This window comes from Saccostrea cucullata, unplaced genomic scaffold (assembly GCF_032062105.1).
Source record: "Saccostrea cucullata isolate Sc308-1 unplaced genomic scaffold, CSIRO_AGI_Scuc_v1 ctg42, whole genome shotgun sequence".
NCBI classification, from domain to species: Eukaryota; Metazoa; Mollusca; class Bivalvia; order Ostreida; family Ostreidae; genus Saccostrea; species Saccostrea cuccullata.
Genome location: NW_026932910.1, coordinates 247,501 through 262,757, shown reverse-complemented (window position 1 = coordinate 262,757; position 15,257 = coordinate 247,501). Strand labels below are relative to the sequence as shown.

Here is a 15,257-nt window from a genome sequence, read left to right as displayed (position 1 = left end):
ATAGAAAACATACTGTGGTTTCATCTTTTTGTTAAACACCCATTTGTGTTCTTTTGCTATAGTACAAGACCATTTAACCAGGAGTTCAGTGTACTGTAGTCTTATTTTTTACTTATCACCAAACAGTATGAGGTGGGTGTTCAAAATTTATTATATTAAAGAGTTTGAATTGAAGACTTAAAAATTTGAAAGTAAAAAATACATGAAACCACAGTATTTATCACAGATAATTATATAAACAAATGTTTACCATGATAACATTCTTTAAAAAGATACTTTCTATCTACATTCAGAATCAGAATTTCAAAAGTACAGTTAAAAATATTATTTTTATTTCATTCATCATTTTTTTCTAGAGTAAAACAATTTGTTTAAAATATAACTTTAGGTTATTGTACTAACACTCTAAAATTCAAAAAAGCATTTGAAAATAAACCATCTAAAATAAATGTTTTTTAAAGTTAACTGAAACTCAAAACATCAAACTTACAAGCAACATAATTATTTTGCATTTACAAATAATGAAATTCTTAAAGAAATTACAACGTTTGTTTCTAATATTCAATTTTATTCCTGACAAAAATAGTTATTTAAAGTCATTAATTAAAATGAATTCTTTCTAAATAGTAAAAAGTCTTCCTCTTTTTCTCTTTCTTACGAATTAGGTACCACAAAACATCGGAAACTGAATTTTAAATACCACTTACACATACACACAAGGAAAGAGAGATCAAGATCTTATCAATCTGAGGATACTTATAATGGGACTTATGTTCTGCAATTCACGACAAATTGTTCTATATTGATCATCCTGATAAGGATTTCACGTTTCATCAAATGTATATTATATGACACAATTACTTGTAAATAACCATCATAGAAACAAACATTCACCATATGTGGTACATAGAAATACTGGCAACACTTTTGTTTTACAAAGATCAAATAAATGGTTTTCAAGGTGAAATCATGAGATGAACTTCTTCCATGGATTTTTATCCTAAATTCAAGCAAAAGGTGCAATCACTTCTTTTATTACCAGTCCACAGTCATCAAATTTCTCTTTAATTTGTTTGTCTACTACAAAGAAAAAGAAAATCAGTATTAAAAAACAATGAAATATGCATGTTTAATTTATAAGTAAAATCACTAGATTTTTTATAAAATCTTTATTTAACAGAATCCATAATCTCATCCATGTTTATTTTCTCTATTACCTTTCTTTCCAGCAATGTTGCTTCTAGATCTTTTCCCGATGCCTGTACCATTTTATTTTTTTAAGCTCTGTTTCATCTGCAAAACACAAGCAGTTTTATAAATAAGAATGGCATGGAAAACATTAAAAAAATTTAGTTTCTTGTTTTTTTAAGGAGTAATTTTCAAGAGCATTTGTCTTTGTTTCTTAACAAACTAGCTTTTCAAAAGAATCACAGTGAATATTTTCAATTATTCGGTTAATGAATTATAATATTTCTTTGATTCTTTAAACTAAATATATATTTAAAAAAAATTAATAGCCATTCATGCTGAAGAGTGCTTATATAGGCCATATTGCAAAAAAAGAGTTTCCCTTCAAATAACAATGATCCAAGTTCATGAAAACTAAACAAAAATGTCCTATTAATAACCAAAAATATCTTACCCTTCCGTCATCGAGACGTATTGTTGATTCGAAGATATTTCTATCAGACAGTCAATTTCCTCGTTCATCCATCAGTTCAATATCTGGATTCTTTTTGTGCTCAAATTTCTAGGATACTTCGTAAGATGAACAAATCAAGTACATTTAAAGTCCTAAATGGTCTGTATCATTTTTGATATACTAAAAAACCATCAAAGACTGCATGTACTTTATTATGAATGTTTATTTTGCAAAACTTTTACAAGATCACACTTGTGTTTCTGGTGGACTAAGGATGGCTTCACTTTCAGTTGAGACAGAAAGGTTATGATTCCCATTCCCATTACATACGGAAACTTTCACTTCCCTCTTTTGTTTGACACCACCAGTTCTCACAATGGAATATTCGGATTTTAAAGTGTTAGTTAATTTTTCCTTTAGTCCGCCGAATATTGACTTCATAAGTTTTTTGAACTCATGTCGGAAAATTTTCCCTGTTAACATGTAAATATAAAAGTTTCCTGCATAGTGAGTAAGTCCAATTTCCTCAATAACAGTTTTTGCCCAGTAATACTGAAAATGAGCTTTCCATGTATCGGTTATGGTGGGTAGAACACTAATATCACCGGGAGGAAACGTATAGTACAAAGTAACAACAATGGTCACCGGAAGTGTCGTAAATATTTGGTAAAAGGACACCGCCAGCAACATTACTGTCGTTGCTGAGTTTCTATATGTCCGTGTATGGAGAGTTCTCTGCTCGAACCGAGAAAGTCTTCGACCTTCTATGATTACAAGAATATTGAAAAATAGTATAGCTAACGGTACTAAAAGGAACACAAACGCCTCCACACTCCAGGTCCATATTGCCCAGAAGGATTCCGTCCCGTTCTCAATCACTGAATGTCGCAGAAGACAAGTTTTGTTCTCAGAGTCATAAGACCAGAAATATCCTTGAATACTGTTAATGCACAAACAACCTAAAGTTGTTCCAGCGATCACTAATTTGGCATTTCTTGTCGTGCACCAAGTTTCTCGTTTAAAAGGATGACAAATACTAATGTATCTTTCGACGGTGAAAGACAAGACAAGAATTGGAGAAAGATATTGAGAGGTCAAGAAAATAATGGGGTAAAATTCACAAATGAACGGCAAATCCAAACACTTGATTTCCCACTTTTCATTGAGTTCATAGACAACTTGCAGTAACAAAAACAAAAGATCCACAAAAGCTAAAGCAGCAAGGTAATATCCAGAGGAATTCCGCATGCGACGCTGGAGCCATATGATAAGAGAAAAGATATTCCCTGGAAATCCGATGACGTATGTATAAGGGGTGACATATTTGTCGACTGCCACTGCTTCAGGACAGAAGGTGTGATATATATCGTAGTCATAGGCCAGGAGAGTTGAGGACTCATTATAGAGAGCTCTTGTAAGGTTCCTGTCAAGGGTTTGATTTAATGCCATGGTCGTCTGCAAGAAAGAAAAACTATATCAGAAAAAGTATGTTCATACTTAAAAAAGTCACGAATGTTGTATTGCGATCAGGTAACAATATTAGCATTTAAATTGTGTTACTTTTGTAAATTTTAGCTGATTCAGTATAAAATGGAACCTTTTGATTGACGAAAGCATCTCTTTTTTACACATAAAGCAATGAAAATGAATGAGGTTTATATATGTGATAGGAAAATACATATCCATATTTGAAAGTAACAAAAAAGTTCATAATTAAGAAGAACAATTTACATTTAATGAATTCAAAACAGTCTGTTATCTAAAAGGGTAAAACTGAAGAATTTTTTGTACTTTTTTTACAATTATATTATGAATGAAATTATAATTATATAGCATATTTTCATAGATGGGATAACTTTAATTAAAAATTGTTGTTATGTTAGATAGCAAAAAGCATGGCAATTAAAATGTTAAAATCATTTTTTTTAATTCATTCTTCATGTGATACAGAGATACAAAAGATACATACGTTAAAAAAAATAATAATATATTTCATAACTGTTTAAGTCATTTCAAGAAATACAGGGTAATAAAAAAATCAAATTGTTGTTGGGGATTTTTTTACCCCAAAAAATTATTACAAAAAGTTGCCTGCATATATATTTAAAAATAAACTTTGATCAAAAAGCGTCAAATGAATTTTAAAGATCAAGCATTGATTACTAATTTGTAGTAAATTGTAAATTGTAAATTGTTTGATAATCAATCATATTAATAATATGTTTTATTTGTAAATATTATTTAGCTTAAATATTTTGAGCATTTTAGAACGACATTAATAATTGCATTGCAATCATCGTGACACTTTTGATTTTTTTTTTTAGTGCTGAGATGATATTTAACTTTGAAGGAAGAGAGAAAATCAAGAATCACTGAAAAATTGGTTTTCAAATTTTGAATTTTAAAGAACCGATAATTAGTCTTATATTGTAACTAAAATAAACGTAGAGATTGTCGAAAAATTACAAAGGCATCTGTTCACACACATTATTTAAAACAGATAGGAGAATATGACGTATCAAATTGGGGCAATAAATAAATTTTGTTTTGGTTCTGATTTTTTTTTTCTGGAAGTAATTAAACTATGTTTTGAACCAATGAATGATTTATACGTTTGTTTTTATGAATAATAGTTTTCATGACAATAAAGACAATTTCAAAGAAAATTCTAAGTGACAGATTTTTTTAAATTAAAAGATTGCAGTTCGTTACCAAAAAACTGTCAAATCTTTTTATGAAAAACGAAGGATAATCGTTCGGTTAAAAACATAAATACATATTGATCCATGCAAAATTGATGAAGACCATAAACAGTTTTGAAGATGTGTGATTTGTAATTAAAACAAAAATTCTTTTTTTTTCTTAAATATCAGAGAGGAAAAAACATTGTTGATTAGATTAATATATTTTAATCACTCAATTTTTAGTAATCGCAAATTCATACATTCGTTCAATCACGTAAATACTTTTCAGGATAATATTTTCATAGAATAATTTAAGATTGAGATTTTCATTTTGGTCCAATTAGAGCTTAAGTTTTTTCTGTTTATTTAGTCGAGTCCCGACGTTATCTTAAAACCTAAAATAAACTTGACAAAAATAAATTCCTGTCAATGACAACTGGGCTTAACTGTACCTATCCTAGACGACTAAACCATTAATAATAAAAACTCTAGTCGGGAGATTACTATACTTACAGAGTTTAGTTACATCTCATCTGGTGAACTACTGTTATGGAGACACAGTGACCTAACTATCAAACTTATCATTATTATACGGTATAGGCTGGCTGATTGCAATACAAAGTCGCGAAGTCTCTGACAAACCATCATTTCCGTCAATAAACTATGTGGTTGATGTTAAGTTTACAATTTAGAGCCAATTGATATCCTTATAGATGCCAAATAACCCCATTTTTATTATAGATGCCAAATAACCCCATTTTTATTTGAACATGCTTATCTATGTTTTGGCGTTTTCCCCCTAAGATTTCAAATGTGTGCCGCATTTTAATCAATTAATATACTATCATACCCGTTTTTTAAGTAACAAGGATTTAACCGAATTATATTTTGATTCATCCAAAACACATTTGAACAGCTAGCCAAACCAAGCTACTGTATGAAACATCAATACTATATTAGGCAAAGCTATTAATGTGAAAGGTGCATACAATGCATGGAATTGTATATTAAGCTTTACAATTTGCGAAAGGAATACTGGAAGCGTTTTAAAATTTCGCTTCTGTTATACCATGTAATTAATAATTATAATTACTACATTATTACAAAATGTGACTATATATTTCTCTGTATTCATGTTCACTATTATTTTGTGGCTAACACCTTGTCGACGACTCATTAAACTGCCATTCTGTGTTTTATTATGGCCTTTTGTATCACTTTAATTACTATTAGTGAGTTTGTTAATCATTGCAATTAATCAAACAACCACAAGCAAATGGTTAAGATTGGGTTAAGATATTTTTATGTGGAAATCAATTCAAAAAGGAATTTTTAAAAATCCCAAATTTTGTACACTTAAAAAAAAAGATATATATTTAAGTTCCTCAAAAGAAGGAATAGAGGGAAGACAGAAGGGGATTTCATGTATAAAAAAAAAAAGACGGCTTCCAAGAAATATATTCTACACCAATGTAAATTATATTTAATCCATTTTATCTTATCACCTAAAATGCATTATATAAGATAATTATTTGATTAGCATCAGTTTCACAAGGCAAGGAGTAAGAAACCAATTTGCATCATTTGAATTGAAGATATATTCTTAAAATACACCTGACTAAAGTGCTGTTCACCTCTAAGGATAAATTCAATTATTGTACAACTTCAATAGAAAGAATGAAAGACGATTTCTGCAGAATCCTCAAATGTTTGCAATAGCCCCCAGTGCCCTTTGCTTACATGTACTTGTATATACTAAGGTTATATATAATAATTTATCAACGCCGTACCTTTACTGTGTCCAAGAATCCCATGCCTCTTGATTAAAAGAAAACATTCCAATAGAAAACACCGAACCGATCACTTTGTGATATCCAATTCAAATGAAGTAACCTCTCTATAACTTTGAATTCATACTTTAATAGTTTAATGATATGCTGTTAATTTTCGTTCGCTCTTTTTTCACGTACCTCTTGGCCAATGAAATCGTTTATTACATTATGTGTTTCTATCTTCTTTTTTGCAGTAATATTTTCCTCAGGTAATTGAAGTTATTTATATTCAATCTTAACCTATTGTGTTTTCTATTTTTGGTTGACTAATTTACACTTTGGTGTCAGGAATAATATAAAATGTGGCAGAATACATAAGGAATCAGAGAGAAGTTTTAAGACGGTAATTTACCGATTTCATCAAGAATAAATTATTTTTGAATTTGATGGCTTGTAAAAAAAAAATAACAATTGAACATCCAACTGATAAGTACTTTTGATCTGCAAGCAAACTTAATTCAACTTTTTAGTCGTCAAGCAGAAACATTCTAAAATATATATGGAAATTATGATTAGATAAGTTGTGAAACTTACCGTTTCCATTTCAATGTACACCTGTATAATGTCATGTATGAGAGTTAATTGCTCATTTAAAATGTTTAAATTCAAATTTCTTAGGTGTTGTAAGGAATCTGATAGATATTTTTAAGAAATTGCTGGTAAAAATGATTTCTATAATCTTAATTATATGAATATTAATATTATTATTATCAATGTACTAATTACCACGAAAACGGTAACAGATTTTTTTTTCTTTAAAGAAATGATTCCGTTTACGAACAACTTGATTACAGAGAGGAAGCGAGATTGAATTTCCAAATGGAAGATACTTTTTTGGAACATAAATCGAAATTTTATCTCTTTATCTAAATAGTAAGGTCATCCGTGAAAAATTATGTTGAAAATCATTGTCGCACATCTGGATGAGACTTTTGGTATGTGTAATATGTAAATCTGTTGACAAAAAATCATACAACTGCATATTTGGACTTAGGTCAATTAAACAAGATTTTGTTTACAACTGGCTGAGGGAGTACATTTAAACTTAAAAATTCTGAATTAATTCTGAAATATTGTAATGACTTGTATTCCGAATTTTAAAATGATAATGCATCAAACTTGATTAAATATGTGCATTTGAAATTTTCTATAAATTTCTCTCTTTCCATCTGGCAAACGCACTACGAAAAAAAATCTTTGAAATATGATGTCTAAACTGCAGTAATTGATATCATCAAGTGCGACTGTTTTCTTTAGATGTTCAGTCCTTAGGTGTTTTAGATAACACCTGTAATTTTTCAAAAATAAACTGGATGGAAATGAACTTTTAAGTAAAAATCTCCATCGTTATTTTTAATCTCTCCTTCGCTTATAAATGATTTACTATTCAAGCCCCATTGCTTAAAAATACACCATTGTTGTGTCTGCTTATATATTCCAAACGACTGATAACAAACTGTCTCAATTTATCCTCATCAATAATGAATTTATGTTTCTAACTTCCGACATCCATTAATATTTTACTTATCAAATATATTTTACCTTCTGCGTTAAAACTAGAACCTAAGTTATACTATAAATATTAAAAGAACACTTTTTTCAATATTGCATCCATTTTAGTTTCAGAAAATGATTGATGTCTGCATTTGCTCTTTCTTCAAAAGAATAATTATTTTTAAAAAATTGATATCAACATTATTAAGTCTTACATAAATGTTTTGAACTGTTTGTAAAAATTCTCTGATTGACCAGAAAGTGTTCATTGCTCTATCTGGTGATGCTTAACTTAATTGATATGTTTTATGCAGATCACGGATTTTACAGTGCATTAGCATGATTGTATGATTGAGAATCAACAGAAAAAATATGCATCTCACATAGAACTACTCATTGTAAAACTTAAGACAAGTGACAATGAAAAAAAAATTAAGTTCCAGTGTCAAAATTAACACGAATTCTTACTTGCTATAGATTGTTAGCTTATGTTCTATATTGAATGATGTTAACCAGATCTAGTAAAACAAACACCCGAAAGGTGAAATAAAAAGTGATTTTGAAATACCGAATTTTTTTTAACCTAATTATATGATCTTGTCAAAAAAACTGTTCGTAACACCGTCTCTTAATGCTTGTTTTAGCAGTAGTTTTTCTAATTTATGGAAAGAATTGCATAAAATCTTGTCAGATTTTCAAATGTCTTACGTGTCCTGACATTATTAAAAGTGTGATGCCTCTCATTCGAATATTTTATGAAGAGTTTAAGAGAAATCAAAGATCAATTATGATGTTTAACTTAATTTTCTTACTTTAATAATGGTATGGAAGAAATGTAAATATACAATGAATTTCAATTGTAATTATTTATTTTCGGGCCTTTGATTATCAAACTAATGTATAAGATGATTTAGGAAATTATATAAGCGGTTTAACATTCAAATCAACATTTGCCAGATGATTAATGTTAGAGAACTGGATATTGGCAAAACAAATAAAATAAACCCTTTCTGGTTTTCAGACAAATAGCCCAATTAATATGCTTTCTAAGAACCTTTTTGCAGTATTTTATGTGTTTTGGTCTTTTGGACTTTTGCAGTGGAAAGATTATATTTAAAATAGCGATTTTAGGAATAGAAAAGTTTTATATGAATAACGCATGGATTTTTTGATTGTTTACAATCACTGCCATTTATTTTTTTTATGTAAGAAGCACTAGAACTTGTAAAATGTTATGATGTTACACAAGAATATCAGAATTTTTCCTTTAGAAGAGAGAACATTTTGTTTAAGTTCTTTGCTGTCTTTGACCTCGTCAGCAAATACAATTCATTAATAAAAAGTTTGAAGAGAAACAATTGTTAGTCCGTTATTTATACACTGAATTGACGACGGATTTTTCCGTTAAATCCCGATCACGACAAGGAGCACACGGCGGGTGTGACTGGTTAGCAGAGGATGCTCACTCCTCCATGTCACATGATCCCACCTCTGATGTTTTAGAGGTCAGTGTTTTCTCTGCTGTTTTATGGACTTTGATATTGAATACTGTTCGTTATCTTTATATCCTTCATTACAAACATAACGAGAATTTCTCTGGAGAGAATGAGAGAACAATTTGTTTAACTTGACTGCCGTAAAACGAGTATCTAATGAAAAGTTTGAAGAAAAACAAACGATTATATTAATCTCTTACATCTAATTTATAAAAAATATCGTAAAAAGGATAAAAATAAGAACTCTAAAACACAAGAGATTGGATCGATTGGGATGCTTAGGGGAGTAAAATTCCCTGTTTTATTTACAAACAGTCTTTACAATTGTGGTTAATATATGAAAAAAGGACTTTGAAAAGGGTTGTAAAAATTCTTGTAACATAAACATGTTTGTCATTAGTTTGATTCGATTTAAAAGTTGATCATATGTAGAACATGCCCTTGAGTATTTAATCAGTTGTGAAACATTATATATAGAGCATGCCCTTGAGTATTTATTCAGTTGTGAAACATTATACATGAATGCAGGTGTTGTCAGGAATTTTGTAAAATTAATGAGGGAAGTTGGTGATGAAAAAGCTAAGGTTTTCCTGTTAAGTTAAAAAATAAAGCCATTAACGTCAATAGTAAATAATACATCAAAATATGAAATAGAAGTGGCAATCTCTGCATTGTGTTTTATTCAGAGTCCAATTGGATATATTGAGCTGACATATAAATGAAAGTAGTCAATATTAATTTATGAAACGTAATAGATATTTTTAAATGTTTAGTTATAGGCCACAGCAATAGTATTTTTTCTTCTAAGGAAGAAATTTTCAATAAATTTTAATTCTATATTATACAATAAAAGATTGCTTATAAAAAAGATCAATTAATGTCAATCGTTATACCCAACAAATTGTTGCAATATCGGACCAAAAGACCATAATCAGACTTTTTTGGTAATTTGAAGTAGATATGATTCTTATATTAAACTTCGATAATCAAAAAATATTCATGATTTGTTTATATTTGAGTTGTATATAAATATGAAATTTTTGAAACACACATGTGAAAAAAATCAAAATATTCAAAATCGAAAGTGTGACACTCCCAACATTGCAAAAATATTGTCGTAATTTAAAGTACTTGCACATAAATCAGATTGATATCAAAAAATTAATTTTGTATATGACCATTCGCATATGATCTTTCCGCTTTCCAGTAGTTGTCTTTGATGTCTATGACTCTGTTATTTACTTTATATTGAGGAACACAAGCATAGAAGAGTCACTTTTTGATGCAATTGGTGTTTGAAAAGTTTCAGTTTTTTTAAAATTATTTGAGTTGATATATATCACTTCTTAAATTTCATGTAGCACACCACGTAAACTCCTTTACCATGATAAAGGTTTGGTGAGCAGCTTTAAAAAGCGATACAAAGGCAGACTTAATCTGAAATAATAAAACCACTTGCTAAATTCATAATTCAAATAGATTCCTCTCTCGACTTCGATGCAACAAAAGATACTAAATGGTTTTGATGTCACTCACTTTTTAACCTCCCCCGTGCAAAGAAAGCCATTGAGATCTTAATTTGTTTTTTTTTAAGTGAAACTCATATCATTATAAGGCCACCTGTTCTCCTTTCTAATTGCCTTTTTTCTTAGCCTATTTAATGCAGGAAGTTATCATCATAGATATTAATTAACTTTTTATTATGATTATTCCGTATGTTTTCTCAGAATTTATGGTGGATGGAAGTCATCCCTGTAACTTGTACTAGTGTTGTGCTAGCACTGAATAGTTAAGTGGAAAAAAAATTACTCTTACTTTTAGCAATGAAGATTCCCCATGAATTACAACCGATTAAAATGCAACTGCATGTCAAGCCAAAATTTGTAGAGATTTATGGTCAATTTTTAAATAAAATTTTTCCCTTTACTGTATAAACTTTTGGCAATGATTATATTCAGACAGGGAACGTTCTAATTTGAACTCTTTTTTAAATGGTAAGGCTTAAAATAACAGACTTAAGGAATGTTTTTATTTACTTTTAAATATTTGCTATATCTGGAAACTCTCTCTTCTTGATATAATGGGTTTATTTTTATTTCCTTTGTATTACTGTCCCACTGTTTTAAAATAATTGGTTTAAAGCAAAGTGCTATGTTAATTACATTTTCATTAGCTTCTTAAATTAGAAAACTGCAGATCGGGTCAGTATTTTTGTCCTTAATCATTTTTAATGTTTGCAAAGTGTATCATTTTGTGTAGTGTTCATGTATTTAAGATGACAAAACATTGAACAAAATTTCTTTGTAATATTCGTAAAGTGGGATTCCTCTCATGTATCTTTGTGTTTAAAAATTAAAGAAATTTTGATAGAATCAAGAAGACAATATTAGTGATGATATCAGTTAGATCAAATTTGACCATTTTAATATTAGAAGCAAGGTCAGGTCGAGGTCATTACCTTTTCCCTTGACATTAAGAATACAAAATTTCTGGTACCAATGAGGGTCTATAAGATGATATTTCCAAATAATTTAACTCAAATGATCTGAATTTTCTCTTTTTCTGAAAATTTTAGTATAAATAAGTTATTTTTACATGCTTGCCATATTTAAATATTTCTTATTTTCACACAGAATAGAGAAGTTACATAAAGATACAAAATGAAACAAAAACAAAAGGTTTTGATCGTTTACTGAGAGAGAAAGGTCCATTTCTACGGATTTTTTACTCACATCTGTAATTGTAATGTATAAGGAAAATCATATCTATTTAATATATTTTGATTTAAAACTTTAATCCCTTATTATTAATTTAATTTACATTTGAAAAATTCTTAAAGTCTTTCATTATATAGAAATGATTACTGAATTGTTCTATATTAATTGTGAAAAGCAGAAAAGAAGATATTTTCATACGCCGCTATTTTGCCAAAAACATAGTCCTTGTAAGATTTCAAACTCAGTTTACCATAGTGACGAGGAAAGAAAGCAGGATTTCTTTTATGCTCTTACATCTAAATATTTAAGACATATAAGCAAATATACTTTGAACATTTCATCTCATCAGAAACCAGACAAGAATCCCTCCTTAAGAAGTTAGTTAACAGGTTTAATTACTGTGGCACTGTGTTTCATTATAATATGATAATTGATTGAAAAACAGTGATAAGGAAAGAAAAAATTTAAGTAAATATTTTGATTTTATTAATAACATTACAGAGCTTTCTTTAATCAGAATAAATACCCTTTTCATCCTCTTCGGGATTGTAATTTACAATGCTTAGATGTCTCAATATCTAATTAAACACATCCGATGTATTAAATTGCATTTATTTAAGTTTTCTGTTATTTTATAAACATTGTGTCAGTTTTGTTATACATTATTTTTGCTTGTTTTCCTAAGAATTGGTATAACGCAGGTAACAAAATGTTTCTTTCAAATAATGTTTCTCTTCAAGTTGCTAATAGCCATGTTGAGTAAAAAAAAAACTCTGCAATAAACATAAATATATGAGAGACATAGCACACAGCAATAAATCGTCAGAACAAGTGAAATTTCGAAATCCTCCTCGAATCCTTATTTTCAAAGAGGTTAAAGCAATGTTAAAGTCCATTCTTCTTCTCAACACTTATTAAAACCATTCTTAAGATGTATTTAGCTGAATAACTATCCTATAAATTATAGAAACTTAAATGTTTTTGCTTGTATAGCTTTATCATTCAAAAATTAACATTTTTATTCAAATAAAAGGTCAGATGTTAAAAATACCTTTCAATCAGTTCAAAGAGGTCAATTTTTAAGACTGATGAAAGATTCTCGCATATCGTTGGTGAAAACAGCTTCTCATTTTCTTTGATGCTTCCCTATAATTCATCCAGAGCTGAAACAGGTATTTTATGGCAATGATAAATTAATATGATAAAAGACTTATTAATCAGTCATTTCATGCAAATGTCTTTTGTCAGGGTTTTTAACTGGAGGTTTAAATTGCTACAGCGGAGTTTATTTTATAATTTTGCCCTCAACTGTTTTGCAGAATTTTTTGGAGATGCAATACTATTCTAAATTGTGGACATAAAAATAATCTCGTTGCTTATTTTCCATGATGTAGAGGGAAAGCATAGACTTTCTATATTTTAATCAACATATCATGTTTAATATTTCTTTTCTTTGGACATGTTGGACTTGATTTTGTAAGATATATTGAATTTTCGTTCATATCCAGAAAAAGATTTAATACACTTTGCCAATTCTAAATGATATATTTGTCTGGAAAACCCCTACATTTTTGAGATTTTATAAACCAATTGTGATGAGAAGAATTTTCCAAATGGGCAAATTTTTTAGAAATCAATATTTTCAAGGTTAATATAATTGCTTCTTTGGCAATTGTACAGCAATTTTAAACAAAATATCATAAAATGATTGAAGAGGATAGTGCAACAGTGACAATTTCCTTGTGGAAAAATTGAAATACCGATAAAAAATAAAAAGTAAACAGTCATTTGTATTGTCACCAATAAACAACATTGTTTTGCAATGCATGTCATTTTATGTCACAAACTGATGAAGATCTGTATATTTCAATGATTTCAATAAATCACCATATAAAGACTACTCAGAGATATCTACTTTTAGCATAGTCATCTATAACTACAAACTATCGAATTAGATGCATTTTTGTGATATTCAGGAAACCTATGCCCAATTCTCTTCCAATACGATTCATGCGGTATTAGTTCAATTTAGATTCGTTTATGATGCATGTTCTGTCGGAAATAAGACGTCTGAAAAAAGTATCTTGTCAACCTTACGGGGACAAGTTGTAATATCAGCTCTGTCTACCCTGATTAACTTCTTCTCTTGAATAAAATCATGATATCTCCAGCACAATACCAGTTACTACCATATTCATTGTTAATATTATATTATGTAAAATCGAAAGATAATTCTATTTCTATCTTTTTGTGCTTGAGACCTTGAGACCTCAAGCCTATATATCTAAAGAAAGCTTGGTGGTTGATTTAACGATTCTTCGAGGAGAATTTTTCTCTCATTTTGAGTGACCAAAACATTGTTTGAAGAGGTTTGCAGGTTTTACATGTACTCGGCACTTATAGACGTAGAGCAGACAGGGATTTTATTCGTTCCAGCTTCCGCTGCGATATAGAACCTCGGGTTATACGGACCCCTTTGAAGAACCAAAATCCACATCCCGCTGTGGGATTCGAATTTGAGACGTACGGATCATCGCCTTAGCTCTACCACAGTGCTACACGAGCGACTATTCATGGATTCAATGATAAACCACTGAAGTACTTAAAATAATGATGTGTGATAGTTCTTCGACAAGCTAGACATTTATAACTTACACTTGAATGTCCCAGATCGTTTGAATTTTATAATTAATCATTACCAATAAGGAGACATGAATATTTTGCATGCTGGCATAATCGACGTAGAACCTTTGTTTCTGATGGCAATAATTTATCAAACCAGCAAGTCAAAATTTTATCCTAAAAATACTATAATTTTAAACAATATCTTTTTTAACCATTAAATATTTAGAAATAAAAATAATAAATAAATGTCACTGGAGAAAATTGACCAAGCCCTGTCATTTTTCTTATATATATTTTTGGATCTTTTTTTAATGTTACCACACGACAGTATTTGATATATTTCAAATTGGCATCCCATGATTTTTATGTATTTTGAAGCACTAATTGTCAACGACTAGAAAATTTATATTAGAATAGAAAAAATATTCATTTCTTTATCTTTGAGAGGTGGGTCCTAAAATTGAAATCCATTGACATACAAATGCTTAAGAGATTGAATCGAGATCTGATGGAAACTGGTTTGCTTTTTTCCTGATAACAGATTTTTTGTAGCGTAGTGTAATTATAATTTATAAATGTACATTTTCACGTTTAATATTTGAACGAAAATGTTATTTATTTCTATGTATTTTGAAACAATAAGTGTCAATTATTTAGAAACTTTAATTTGAATTAATATAGTTCTGTTCAATATCTTTTAAAGGTTAGTCTTAGATAGAAAACAGTTTCTGTATACCTTATAATTTTACATGTTCACGTTCATAATT

The 15,257-nt window shown here is 29.2% G+C and overlaps 1 protein-coding gene across 1 annotated transcript; it reads right to left on the bottom strand.

The window, feature by feature from the left end:
* Positions 1-358: 358 nt before the first annotated feature.
* LOC134236455 (probable G-protein coupled receptor 139) lies at positions 359-6,200 on the bottom strand. The gene is made up of 4 exons (XM_062718640.1): positions 6,117-6,200; positions 1,643-3,097; positions 1,218-1,293; positions 359-1,080 (listed from the first exon to the last, which is right to left on the bottom strand). Exons 1-2 carry the CDS (start codon positions 6,138-6,140, stop codon positions 1,889-1,891), a joined length of 1,233 nt encoding a protein of 410 aa, XP_062574624.1. The 5' UTR covers positions 6,141-6,200; the 3' UTR covers positions 359-1,080; positions 1,218-1,293; positions 1,643-1,888.
* Positions 6,201-15,257: the final 9,057 nt, after the last annotated feature.